Source organism: Chelonia mydas, chromosome 1 (assembly GCF_015237465.2).
Source record: "Chelonia mydas isolate rCheMyd1 chromosome 1, rCheMyd1.pri.v2, whole genome shotgun sequence".
Taxonomy (NCBI): Eukaryota; Metazoa; Chordata; order Testudines; family Cheloniidae; genus Chelonia; species Chelonia mydas.
Window position 1 is genome coordinate 244,922,167 of NC_057849.1, and position 14,691 is coordinate 244,936,857.

The 14,691-nt window shown below is 44.8% G+C and overlaps 1 protein-coding gene across 1 annotated transcript in view; it reads right to left on the minus strand.

The window, feature by feature from the left end:
• The window catches only part of CREB3L2 (cAMP responsive element binding protein 3 like 2), a 118,373-nt gene that overhangs the window by 11,750 nt on the left and 91,932 nt on the right, over window positions 1-14,691 (minus strand). The window contains exons 4-9 of the mRNA XM_007072302.4: window positions 13,978-14,065; window positions 12,653-12,834; window positions 11,976-12,122; window positions 10,909-10,967; window positions 8,740-8,808; window positions 273-372 (exon numbers count right to left, since the gene is read on the minus strand). Coding sequence (XP_007072364.1) covers window positions 273-372; window positions 8,740-8,808; window positions 10,909-10,967; window positions 11,976-12,122; window positions 12,653-12,834; window positions 13,978-14,065 — 645 coding nt within the window. The remainder of the gene's footprint in view (window positions 1-272; window positions 373-8,739; window positions 8,809-10,908; window positions 10,968-11,975; window positions 12,123-12,652; window positions 12,835-13,977; window positions 14,066-14,691) is intronic.

Below are 14,691 nucleotides of genomic sequence, written 5' to 3' on the forward strand. Positions count from 1 at the left end.
TCTTGACGAGAGACGCGTCCCAGCCTGTGGGCTTTCAGGCTGATGGGCTGAACAGAATGGGTAGAGTACCCTTCAGCAACAAAAATCCACACATGTCCCAGGCTGCCTCAGTATTCATGACTTCCCAAAGCTTCCAGCTACTAGCAGGAAACTGACTGCTGCTCCCACCGCTTTTTCCAACCCTGCAGTGCCATTATCCAAGGGAGTTGGGAGCCAGGGAACAGTGGTTTTAGCAACTGCTGCCTGTGGTCCCCAGCTTCCGAGTCACTCACCATGAGACAAGTCCCTGTCTGCGTGCTGGCTGCTTTACAGGAACGGGACACTTTGCCAGCAACCATGGCTTGGAGTCTCTGTAACTGCTGCAGAAGAGTTCTGGAATGTCAAGAGTAACACAGCCATCAATATTAACCAGGAGATTTACATACCTCAGACCATATGATCATATAGCTTTTCACCTTGATCTCTATGCCCTACTAACAGTAAACATTTACATGCAGGTGCATCGAGTTAAAATCCTCACCTTAAAAGTTAGAGACAAGGAATGGCTGCCCTAATTTTCCAAAATGTAGTGCACAATCACATTAGACTTTGTTTTTCCCAACTGACGTCAGTTTCATTCTTCCCCAAACATTCCCACCAACTATTTTACTTCCTGGATGAACAAGTAGGAGCCTCAAAAGTAGGAAGGATCAGCTTTTCAGAAGCATGGGAGCAGGATTACCACGTATATACATGCAGTCAAAACAGTTACATTCACAGATGACCAGCTGCACATCTGATCGGATCTTGTGTCATGATTGCAACAGGAATTTTGCCATTGACTAACGGGTGCAGGATCAGGTCCACAATTACCCTAATCAATTGTGTAGCTGCGCGCACACATTTCTGAAAATCTGGCCCTTAAGGTAAACTGGAAAGCTTTTGTAAATAAAATGCCTTTAGATCTCAAAACCTGTAATATGTCCAGACTTCTCTTCTCATACATTTGTTTTAAATAAAATATTTAAAGTTACTTCCTCCTAAGGTTACCTATTAAGTCTTCCATCCTCCAAGAGCTGATGAAATCACAGACCCCTATGCTGCTATTATTACAATCATTCTCAGAGGTCCCAACCACAACGGAGGCCCTGTTGTGCTGGACAAACATAAGAATCCCAGCCAAGAACAGCACTTTCTACCCTCCTGGCTCTCTGCTTAGTGGAAAAGGTATGATCAACTGCTGCAGGGACAACAGTCCATGAATCTGAGTACTAGCCGTTTAAAAGTGAAGTAGGAACTGATCTCAAACTATACTTAAGTGTCTATTTTTAAGCCTGCTCAATCACGTTCCATTACTGATTTGGGTCTCTCCAAACTGTTCCCATTTTGTTCTGACTAATCCAACTCTTTTGAAAAGCATTTAACCAAATGCCCTACTTCAAACACATGCAAAAACCCCTGGGGAAGTTTGTACCTGGATCCTAACTTTGCAGCTCAATCCCATTTCTACGTTTCATTTCACCTATAAGAGAACTTGAGGCCTCATGACAAATACACATGGCAACCCACAACAGCTTTAAAGGCTGTGATGTCAAAAATGCTGGAGCAAGAGAGATGGAAAAGCATTATTTTAAAACCAAGTTATTAAAAGCCAATTGTAGGACAGACCCAGAGGTGCCTTTACAGCTCAATATACACTCACCTGCCTATTATAGACTTTTTTTAATCAATGATCATTGTTAATTAAGGTAGAATGATTTCAAGGACTTCAGAAGTGGAGTCTGAAATTAGTACAAGGAATACTCCCAGCACAGATTTATCTGGGCCAGCAGATCCTTCCCAACTTTCACAAGGGTGTCTAACATGCAGTTGGAAATATGGTTTGTTGCACATCTGGGTGTAAAATAAAAATTGGTTATCCTCCTTCTGGTTCCTTATGTAGAGTAGGAGCAACGCCGGGCAGTTATGTGCGAGAGCCATTTCAATTCAGATGAAATAGGCCACACCAACTACTCAATAATATTGTTACACAGCACGTGTGCGCGTCACACAAGCAGCTTTCCTTAAAAGGTAAATACATACTGTGCATGGCTATTCCCATCTTCTAAACCAGCGTACACATTTCATGGGAAGGTTTTTTGAACCTTGGCACGTATAATCACTGTAGTGACAGGAGACCAAATCCTGCTCATGTACCAAGACAGAGTAGCTCAGCTTGGTGCACCAGGGTTCCAGAGGAGTTTCGGCAATAAATTTTCCTTCCAGCTCTGGGCCTGCTACTGCAGTTTTGAAATGACAACAAAAGCCTTGAGATAGCAACAGCTCTTGCTGCTCTGGGGGATTTGGGGGAGGAGTTGGAGATGGGTGTTATGAAGGAAATGGCAGGTGGATCTGCCTAGGGGCATATCCACTAAAATTTCTCCTCTCTGCCCTCCTTGTCCAGCCCAAGCCTTGCTGTGCAGAGAGGCCCCAAAGACCTGGATTCCAAGATGCTATGCTCCTCAAATCTGTATTTTCTCCCCCCCCCTCCCCCCAGCAGTGTAACTATACCGGTTCCACTATATCTTGGGCCCTTCATGGCCAAGGAAGTGGGGAGTAAGATTCGCTCCAAGGTATTTACTAACTACACAAGGTGTGGGTACTTTGTACTGAAAGTAAACAAGTACTTATAAATTCCACCACATAACACAAATCTTCAAACATCTCTAAACTGGGCCTCATTTACACTGATGAAAACAGAAGTAGCCTTTTTGAAGTCAATGAAGTGACTCCCTATTTACTATGGCGTGAGTAGAGAATCAAGGCCACTGTCTCTTTCACCACAGTAAAGAATTCAATGTTGGGAGTTAAAATACTCATGATGCGTTTTCAAGCTAAGAACCAGGAACTGAGGCAAGAGAAAGCTGGAAGTTCGTTTGTTTGGATACAACATGGCTATCCCTCTTGCCCCCAAATAGAACACTCTTCTGTACTTCTTTTCTATAGTTCGGTCCCAAAATCTGGAAGAGTTAGTTGAAGGTCAAAATGCCTCCTCTCCCATAGAAAAGTTGCCTTCAGTATTATTATTGTTGGGGTGAGATGTGCTAACGAAAACTGGAGAAAGGGAGAAACAGCAACTTTAAGAACAAGGGCATTTTATACCAAGAGGCCTCTGCTGAACATCTGAAGGAAGGTCAAGAATGCTTTTAGTGAAACGTATTGCCTATGGCTGAATTTTAACAGGAGAAAATTAAATCTTGAGGCAGTGTAGATCAGGGGGTTGCACCGGGGGATTAATCTCACTCTGTCTGACACATTTCCTGATGATATTCAATTAGAGGGTCACCTCCTGGTAGGAGGTGTGAATGTGCTTTCACGCTTTCCTTGCCAATGGAAGTGCCTCACAGGAAAGCTGTAAAGTAATTAAGGGATTCCCTCTCCCTTCTAGTCTTGCTGGAAAATTCACTCCAGCCTGTGATGTCTAATTTGTGTTTTTATATAGGTAGGTTACTTTCCAAAGGGTTCTTTTAACAACAGAGGATGGGTGCAATCCAAGGCTTCACCACCAACCTCGCCTGAACAAGAGTTGCTGTTGGGCGTGAGCATGAAAACTGGATCACTGCAGGATCTCCCTGCCTGGCAGGCTTTTGGAATCCGTCCTTTACATTTAAAAGCTAGCACTGCTCACAGCGTGCTATATACTTTCAGCAAAACAAAAACTGTTTGCAAGTTTTTCATAGAATTTCTCCTATTTTTGACAAAACGAAAACCGTTTTCTGTTTTCATTTTTTGGAAAAACTTGTGGTCCTCCACTATTCTCCATTTCCACACGCCCCCTTTCTCCTATCGGAAGGAGAAAAAACCAAAAGTGACTCTTTGCAGTTTTTCCATCAATAACCAGAAAGTTTCAACCAAAAGGAAAAGGAAAATGTCTGTGGAAAATTTAGGTCAAGAAGCCATTTTTTCCACCACCACCACCACCCCCACACCGAAAAAAAAAAAAAAAAAAAACCCAAAAAAACACGTTTCAGTGCAAAAACATTGACCTGCTCTGTTAGAAACAATTCCAAGGCTCTCAAGCGGTGTCAGTTTTAGAGAGAGAGAGATTTCAAAGAAGAAAGATTTTTAAAATGTCCCATTGAAAAACAAAGCCAAGTCCTCTGTCACCCACAGGACGCACTGTAAAATAAATTTACTAATCCCAGTTGAAGGAATTACCATGCAGACCAATGAGACTTGGCGACCCTATTGCTCTTTCAGCTCTTGCAATGCCCCTGATCTCACACACTCACCTGACACTGCACCTTGGAAGTCAATGGAAGTTTTACCACTGACCTCAGTGGGAGCAGAAGCAGGGCCTCAATGGACTATTCTTAGCATCCAATAAAGAGCAACCAGATTTTATTTTATAAAACCACTACCTTCCGCAGTGATCTCAGGTTGGAAAGCAGCACAGCTTGCTTTCTGTTGTTGTTTCTCCTCGCCATCCTACCATTCCTGATCCATGTATAAGCCAAGAGGTTGTGATAACCAGTTTGTGTACTGTCAGTTTCCTTGTTCCGTTTGCACACACAGCACAAAAGTAATCCATACAACTGGTGAGGCGCATTTTAAATAGGATCCAATTTCTATTACTTCTCTGGGAAAATAATCAGTAATAAATATCCTATTTCTTCTCTCATCTAATACAGGTACATCCTATTTTTTCAATACTCTCTAACCCCAGATATCTGTGTCCTCCAGTCTGACAGCATGCTGGTGTAGGGGAGGCATCATAGTCTATGGGATTCTATTCCCAGCTCGTTACTGGCCTCCTTTGTGACTTTAAACCAGTCACTTCTCCCACACCATCCTTATGCCTGTTTCCTCTCCCATCCTTTGACTTGTCTATTGAAGCTCTTTGGCACTAGGACTGTCTCTTACTTTGTACCGTGCCTAACACAGTGGAATCCTGCTCTCCCTTGACTTCCATAACTCTGTGCTATCCTTGTTCTCCTCCTACCTGTCCAATTCCTCCTTCAGCAGGTCTTTCGTAGGATCCTTCATTAGCTTTCTGAGGGGGCTCCATAAGGCTCTGTCCTTCGTCCCCTTCTCTTCTCCCTCTGTATCCTCATCCGTAAACACAAATTAGACTACCATGTCTATGCTAACCGCTCACAGATCTACCTCTCTTCCACAGATTAGGGATGTAAATACCATTTAAACTATTAAAAATTATATCATTTAACTGGTTAACCGATTAAAGGGAGAGGGCCCCCGGGTACCTAGTTTGTCCCGATGCAGCCTCCGCAGACACTCCATGCCACCCCAGCAGCAGCTTCCCCTCCCAGTGCACCGTGCACTTCCGCAGCCAAACCCCCTTCCAGTGGCACAGGGGGAGGCCAGGAACTACTTTACCCCTCCGACGGGGCCCGCAGACCCTGCCCGCCCACCCCAGCCTAAATGTGCTCCCCCTGCCCAGCTGGCCATCCCCTGCGAAGCCGCCAGGGTCGGCAGGGCCCAGGGCGGCTCAGGGAGGAGAACTGGTTCGAGACCCACGCACAGGGGGTTAATGGTAAGACTAATACTTACCAGTTAACCGTTTAATATTTTACATCCCTACCACCGACCTGCTTCCTTCTGTCCAAATTAAAATCTTAGCCTGTCTCTCAAACATCTCCTTGGGGATGTCTAACTGCCAGCTTAAGCTAAGCATGGTTAAAACAGAGCTCCTAATCTTCCCCCACAACCTCCTTTTTCAATCATCGTGGACAACACCACTATCCTGCCTGTCAGTCAGGCCCATAACCTGGGTGTCATCTTTGATCCTGATCCCTCTCTAGGCCTTCACATCCAGGTTGTGTCTAAATCTTGCCTATTCTTTCTCTGTAACATCTCTACTATACATCCTTTCCTATTCATCCACATAGCTAAAAGTCTTGTCCAAGCTCTCATCATCTCGTGCCTCAATTCCTGCAACATCTTTCTCTCTAGCCTTGACAAACACAATCTTGCCTTGCTCAGATCTATTCACAATGCTGCTGCAAAGATGGTTTCCCTAGCCCATCGCTTTGACCATTACCACTCCCGCCTTTGAATTCCTCCACTGGCTCCTGCTTTTCTATTACATCAAACATAAGCTACTGGTCTTTACTCTCAACTTTCTGATGCTCTTAATTCCTCCTTAAACCTTCCTGGCCTATCCTCACCCTACATATCATCTCTCATTTGGTACTGAGCTGTCGATGCCAGCTTCCATCACCCACTTGTTACATTTTCAAACAAGTATTTTTCTCCTGTGCTGCCCCATGCACTTGAGCGTTTCTCCCTGTAAACATCTGCAAAGCTGCCTCATCATCCACCTTCAAATCCCTCCTCAAAACTCACCTCCACCAGAAGGCCTACAAAAAAACCCGAACAGGTAGGCTGCTGACATACTTAGATCACTGCCTACCATGCAGATCAATACTGTCTCACTTGTACTTCCCCATCCGTCTGTACCCATCCATTGTCTCTGGTCTTATACTTAGATTGTAAACTCTTTGGGGCTGTGACCATCGTTTTGTTCTGTGTCTGCACAACTAGCCCCAGGAGGTCCTGGCCCATGACAGAAGCTTCTAGATGCTACAGTAATACAAATAAATCTCTGTGCCTTAGTTTCCTGGAATACTACTACTATCTCCCCGCAGAGATGAGGTGTAATTAATGTTGTGGACTCGGATACTACATTGAGGGCACCATAGAAACACCCATGAGGAAATTATTAGTCCAGGGTTTACACAGTGTGCATTAAATAAAGACCTGGGGGCCACACATTGTATGAGGAAGATAAAGAAATATTGAATAACTACTCATTCACTGAATGAGGCAGGGGTCCTGTAACTACATAGGCAATATGATCATCTAATTAAAGAGACTGTACCATGATGAACATGCTCCAGGGGTAGAATGAAGGTTGCATGGGCCAAAGACAAAGGCTCCCTCCGTGTAGAAAAGGCTCTGGCGGGGGAGGCAGCAAAGAAAGGCTTTGACAGCTTTCTCCGCTGCCAGAGCCTTTCACTGACATGCGTTACTACAAGCCGCAGCATGGACCCACCCTGCTTTTCACACCTACCCTACATGCGGTCACCAGTGATGTGCAGTGTAGATCTAGCCAAACACCGCCATGACTGATGAAGGGAAACTATGCAACTAATTCTGCATATCTGGGATGTAAAGGATTTGGGGATAACATCACCTAAATAAACATGCTGTTTCAGGATTTAGTATCAGAATTAAGAGCATCCAAAGTTTGGGAAAATGTTAAAGAGTTTTATTAAAAATAGAGCTTCTTTTCATTATTTCACAAGGCAACCTTGGGCGTGAGGGACAGATACATGAGCAAGACTTTTGGAAAGCCTGCTGTGTCTAACATTGGGGAAGACTTACATGTAACATTGGGGGCTTACATGTAAAACTATCTTCCCTGGGGACAAGGGCTACTCGGTGAGAATCTTTTCAGTGGGTTGTTAAGGGGAGCAGAGTCTGTAACTGCCTACTTCCTGGTTCTTGCACCTTCCTCTGAAACAGCTGGTATCAGCCCATCAGAAAGAGATTCTGGATTAGATGGACCTGGTCTGATCTTATACAGCAATGCCAACATTCTCATGTGTGAGGCAGAGTGGGGAGATGAGCAAAGGAGGCGGGAGAAATGGCTTGGCTCTCTCCAAACAAGCAGCAGATGTCTTTATGCACGAGCAGTGTGTGGGAGACATTCTCCAGCAAATTACAGTGATACGGGGTCTGTCTCCATGAAATTAGAGATTGGATCTGAAGATTAGAAACAACACATGCCACTCAATGAGCAATACATTGGCTGCCAGACAAATTCTAGGTCCTAGGCCTGATCTTTAAAGCTCAGCTATTTCAGTGACCACCTCCCTCCACACTTCAGTGCCACAGCTATGTGTCTGTGTAGGTATATACACATGCGCCACACTCATCTGGATCTATTCAAATGGGACACAATATTCTCAGGGGAATCTGCCAGCACCAGAGATCAGGTTGAGCTCAAATCTTATAACCTTTAAATCACGATGAACACGGGGCTGAATCTTTTAAATAAATATCAGTCTCCCTTTTATCTGACATTCCCTTAAGAGCTAAACGGTGGAACAGTCTCAGCTGTTGGCCTTTTGAGTAAACCACTTGGATTCATCTACAACTGTTCCTAAATGAGCAGAGAAGGGTGAGAAATTGGTTCTCTCTCAAAAGAAATGGCACTGCTACACTGATATAGATGCTACGGTGAGAAGTGCCTTAGAAAGACCTTTGGTAGTTAGAATGGTAAGTAGCAGTCCCAGTAGAACTGACTACTAAGGGCCTCTAGATCTAGGCATCAGGACTCCACTGCAGCCTTACACTCCAGGTTAGGGCCTCTCCTCTCCAAGGTCTCCCATCAGACCAGTCTTCCACTAGTTGAAGGGGGCTTGATGAGACTTCTTTTCTAGCCCATCCGTATCACTCAGAGATCAGTCCAGATGCTTAATGAAGAGTGACATGAAGAACTCGCAACTCTTACCAGCCTAGGGAGAGCACGCATACCTAAGCATCAAACCCAAGCTCTCTCATATTATACTGAGCACTGAGCCACCGTGCCAGTCTTTTTACATATTTTACCTCCCCCATCTGTGTCATTAACCAGGTCAGATGGATCCATTTCTTAAGAGTCATTGTCCACTGCTCTGGTATTTGATCCCTTCTTTTCCAGATTTCCCACTTTTCATTTTGGAAGCATGTTCCAGTTGTCCTTTCAGATCCTACCTGTTTGTGTTCTCCAGGACTTCCACTTTCTTACGCAGCTCACTATTTTCATTTGAACAGGACTCAACCCTGAGGAAGGCACAAAGAAAGAAAGGCAAATTTAAAACCAGGCATCCATTATACTTCAACAAAGGGGGTAAAATCCGAGTTCTAAGGTCCTGTCTATACTAGGTGGAAAAGCATTGCTGCAAACCTTTGCAAATCTTGACGTATTTGACCTCACACAAACCTGGAAAAGCCCCTGCAACTGCTACCCCAGGCATTTTACAAGTATTGGAGAGCTCTGCTAGTTGTAATGTTTGGGAGGCGTTCTTAGCTTAGGTCCAGCTCATTCAGTACTGGCTACAGTTATTTCTTCCTGGCATAGACAGGATGTCCTGATGAGCCTCCTAGTTCCATCCCACCATGCAGGGCTCCATGTCTGAAAATTACCCAGAAGACTTTGTTTCCAGGAACAGTGATGTAGAACAGGTGCCAATAAATATCGGTGTTCTAAGGCATGTGGTTTATGGCCCTGCCACAACAGCTCTGACAAACATTGCTGCTACATGCATACATTTCTGTGGCCGAGGCAGCCACAGCTCAACGCGGGGCAGGCAATTCGGTGGCACAAGGGCCAGGAAGTGACAGGGAGGGGCCCTGTCTGCAAGCATGGCAAGAGCCAGCAGATCAGAGCAGGGCCTGCCCTGTGGGATTGGAGCTGCTGTGCGGTGAGTACGGGACAGGTTCACTCTGCAACCGCCCCCCACAAGGCCTACCACTACCCAGAGGCAAAACGGACAATCCTGACTCTCTTCTGAGGGCTTCCTACGCCCCAGAGGCAGGACCCGAGACCCCCGCATTTCACCCCCAGGGGCAGGACTTGAAGTCTTGTCCACCACCTTCTCCCTATTCATTTTAAATGATGTGCCGCAGCTCTGATTGCAAGGATGAGACAGACATCCGTTTCACGCAAACCATATCTCTGACACTGTGTCCCTGATAGCATAGACACCCCGAAAGATCACAGAGCCCATGTCTCTCACCTTCACAATGTGAATAAACCATGAGATTTATGTCCAAAGAACATTGGTCCTTTCCAAGCTGCCATCAGAGATCACCAAAGAGACCACATTGCATCATATTTCGTAGTGCGAGTAAGGTGACCAGACTCTCAAAAGAACAAACCAGACTCCCATCTCAGTCTCTTAGTGGAGGGGGAAGGTGCACATGGGAGAGCTTTGCCATGTGTTTGGGCATGGGATGGGGGTGGATGGGAAAGAGGCTTTCAGGGGTTTGCCCTGGGAGTGCAAGACTTTCAGCAGGAGACAGAAAGAGCAGGGGAAAATTGAGATGGGGGCTTCCCCAAAGGAGGTGCAAGGAGTTTAGCAGATGTGGGTCAGGCCCATCTGGCCAAGGGCACAAGGAGAGATGAGGAAAGATTCAGGATACTTGGGAGAGGGACTAATTTGGGGCACAAGTCTCTGTAGAAGGATTTGATGCCTCTTGCCAAAGCAGACTGCCTGCTAACGTGCTCCTTCTCCACCACCTATCTCAACTCCTCCTTTACACCTATTCCTGCCTCTGTCCCCACCTTCTTAAGAAAAGGAATTTATTCATTCAGAGCCCAACTTGGCCTCGACACCGCCTGCCAAACGAACCATGAAAATCATGCTATGTAGCCACATCACATACCAACTACTGAAATGCAACCATGGACGTATATTATTTTGTCTTGGCTTATTTAAAATCCAACTACTTAGATCTGTTAGCACGGTACCGGGATTTGGCCAGGGCCCTTTTTGCGTTCGTTCGTTCACAAATAGTTGGAGGAAGGTGTAAAAAGAAGGTTTCGCACAAAAGTAGCAAGGCAGCTGTACAACAGGAAGGGGAGCACAGCCAACCTCAGAAAGTAGGAACCAGTTTCCTCAATGCTACGTTAACATCAGAAGACCTACTACAAAGTACCAAGTGTTGACACAGTAATATTTGCCAAACATTAACCATATATACACTTTTATCTGTAGGACCCAAAAAAACCCCGGCCTCTTTCCTGGAGATAAATTCTGCCTTTAGTCACCACTAGGTGGCAACTGAAACACATTGTGCAGGAAACGCTCACAGTATCAACCCTCCCATCTCAGCAACTGTGTCATTGGTTCATTTGAAAGGGGAGGAAGGCTGGCTTACTTTTTTTCCAGGCTGTCCATGTATTCTTTCTTCTTTCTCCTACTTTCCTGGGCAGAGATCTAAGAGGGATGGGAAACCACCACACAAAACATCTTTATAGCAAAAGGAAGCCACAGGTAAATCAATAAACTGATTTAAAACATTGGCATTATTAAATCCAAGCCTGTTTGCCGCTCTTCTTTATTTTTTTCCCCTTGGCAATCAGCTCTAGAATTTCCTTGCCAATTCCCTATCCTAGTGCAAATACAGTCTAAATAAAAAGCAGTAAAGTCACTCCCCTAATTCTAATTAATAACTCTAATTCTCTTTACCTTCTACACTACATCACCACTCAGATTTCTCTTCGAGAAGAAATTCAGCGGCAGGGATGGGACAGGGGTTTACAAACACACCAGGCTCCATTTTTAACGCTGGATAACTAATACAAGCCCCTGTGCAACCACACCTGCAAAATACCTGAGGGTGTGCAAGATCTGTACAAGGACAATTTAGGTGGTCAGGTTAGAAAACTTGCCCCTCTAGCCAGCCATTTCCCTTGCTAAAGGAAAAGCAAGGCACTTAGAATATTTCAAAGAGTCCTGGCATAAAATAGCTAATTTAAGGCCCTGGAATTGTACTGCATGTAGAGTATGGCACAATGGTGCACAGAGGATTTAGAAGCATGAAAATGGTGGGTAGAAGTCTCCTTCACCAGGCAGAGGGGACACAGAGGCTTTGTCTAGACAAGGGAAAAAAGGGGTGGCTTTCTTTAAATGGAATTAGCTGACATGATTTCATACACCACTAGCACCTAGTATAGGCATATATTAATATTTTTACAATCGTGTTAGCTTTAATTGCTACTCAGATGCTATGGTGATGAGCAAAACAAGTACCTGGACAGACAGATAGGTACTGACTAGATGGGTAATTTAAGTGGTAAGTAGCAGGGGATAGAAGGAAGAGTATCTTTATTAAAAATACAACAGTATCCTACAGCATTATGGACCGTTTTTGTAGAACTGATGTAGCCTTATTGTATGAGACATGAGAGGGTACCATTCAGCAGAGCTGCATCTTAAAGTTACCTTGTTCTTTATTTTCCTGCGGATTTTCTTCAGTGCTTTTTCCTCTGCCTTTGTCAGGGGCAGTTTTGTAGGAATAGGGTACCCCTCAGCTATCAACGTCCTCTTCTCTTCCTCCGTCAAGATCAGTGGACCAGTCCCCTGCAGCTTCTACATGTACCAAAGGGGGGGGAGAGGCAAACAAAACAGGAAATTCACCCAGATTAGTGGATCCTAGCACAGTTGTACTGTAAGGCATCAGTCAGCAAGTTTAACGCCAGCCCTGGTGACCCTATTAAAATGGGGTTGTGACCCACTCTGGGGTCCCGACCCACGATTGGAGAACTGACCAATGATGAGTATTTATGAAAATCCCACCCTAGAGTTGATCACCTACTGCCTAAAGACAAAGTGGCAAGACATCCACTGTGATGCAGGTGATCACATGGGTCATTAATCTATCAGAGCAGAGTAGTAGCTGCAAGAAAGTATAAAGGAAAAGCTTGTTACATAAGACATCTTTTCACTGCAGACTCCAGCTCCAGACAATCAGTGGGGAAGCCAAAGCCCAACTACTTGATTTGGAGTTTCAGCCAGAGTCTGGGAGGCTCCCTAAAAGGAGCAACAACAAACCAGAAGTATAGAAAAAGTAAAACACCAGGTAACAAAAAAAATTGGAAAAAAAAGTCACCACAACTTACATGTGGTGCTGTCAGGAGAGGCGAATTGGAGAGTGCTGAAGCCATGCGTGATGTCACTTTAGCTGTGGCTTGTAGTTGGACAGGGCTTGAAGGCGGGAGGAACCTGGTTGGGCTTTGCCCTCCCTCAGAGTCACTGCCATGGCTGCTGGGAGGGGTTGGAGGCAGGTGCAGGGGATCCATTGCTAATGGGATGGGAGAAACAAAACAGGAAGTGTTTATCCTAATGAAAGAGCATTTGGAAGCTCCAGGAGAACCAGCAAATCAAAGCGGCTTTAAAACTAGAGGCGAGTTAGCACTGAGAACAACTTGTTCTGAAGGCCCTGGAGTGAGAAAGATTCTTAAGGGGAGACTTGTAAATGTGCAGCTGCCCCAGCCTTAATTACAGCACTTAATTAAGGGTTTGAAACGTATGAAGTGACCTTTCCCAATGGCTCACCCCTCTTAAGGAGCACGGTTAAAAAGAGTACCAGGTCTGGGGATTTCTACTTCCTCCCCAAATGCTCTGTGGTACAAAGTACACTCCTCCAATATGTGATATTCCCTTCACTCATGAAGCACTATTAATGGAGACAGCGTCCAGACAGTGTTTAAACTCCGCTAAGCCAGCAGAATACCATCTGTTTTTCTTACTAATTCAGTTCTAACTTCACTGTGTATTAACAGCAACTATTTGTTCTTTGTTCCCAGGGGCATCCACAACAGGCACTGTATGAACAGGGAGGAAAGAGCCAGTCCCTGCCCTGAAGAAGTTGACAGTTTAACAGCAGATTGTTTGGAGGGTTTAGTAGTCTAGTGCTACTGGAAGGCCCCAAACAGATAACCCTCACCACTGACATTTTTTATTCATCCAGAGTAGTACAGCACAGGTAACAGCAATATAAACTTGTCCCACACAGTGCCAGCCACACTGTCAGAAGACAGGGCACTGGGCTAGATGGCCCATTGGCCTGACCCAGTATGGCTATTCTTTTGTTCTTAAGATACAAAGTAGGAAGAGTCAGTTTCTGCTACGCTCTTCATAATTCCAAACACCTCAATCAAGTCCCCTCAAGTTTGCCTCTTTTCCAGGCAAAGTAATCCTAGGTCTCAAGGATTCTAGTTCTATGCAGTAACTGTGCAATCAGTAATATGTAATAGAAGGAAGGGATCATTTTTTTTATGAAAAACAAAATTTATAAGTGGGTCAAAGAGGCTGGTTTCTTTAGCAGCCTGAATCAAATCCCTAGAAGACAGCAGCCATGCTCTGGAGATTAGCAAAGGCGGCTAGAAAGCCAAATAGTTCAACAGAGCACACTATGATCATCTTGGGTTGGTAATTAACAAACCTTCCTTAGAAGACAGGTTCAGGAACTGATCTACTTCATGTGGCTCCAATTTAATCTCTGGAAGAACCTTCTGGCCCAATGGTTTCATCTACAGAAGGAATTAAAAAAATAAAATTTGAGTATAAGGAAACAAGGGAAGCTTCTCTGTAAGTGACCAGACCTCTTTCCCCACCTCCTACTCCAAGATTTTTTTTTTTTTTTTTTTACTGCTTCTCTGTAACTTATTAACTCAGGTCAATGAGACCATTACCCTGAAAAACAGCTGCTGGGGCTTCTCTTACTGATATAATTAGTTAAATAAGAGATTACGTCTCAGGACGACATTTCAGACCGACAGGTAATGTGCATTGCACTCAAATTACTTCTCTTGGAAACAGAGCTAGCACAAGCATTTGCTGGACCAACGTGCAAAGGCTTTGAGCAGGGTTTCTGCAAAAAAAGAAGTATTCTTTTTGGTGGGAGGAGGGTTTGGCACTACTGAGAGGATGTCAGTAGAGTTACCATCCGGAAGGGGCATCAGGGTTCTTGTCAGGATGAGCTGGGATTGGGGCCTAAATTCATTTTACAAAGTGGAGAAGGAACAAGCAAAGAAAGTTATAGGCCAGAATTGGAAAGGGATACTGAGAGAGATGGAGCCCCCACAGCTGAGCACAGGGCTAGAGGGAGACCTGCTTTGTGATCCTGTAATTCCTAACCTGAGTGAGTCAGTCATGC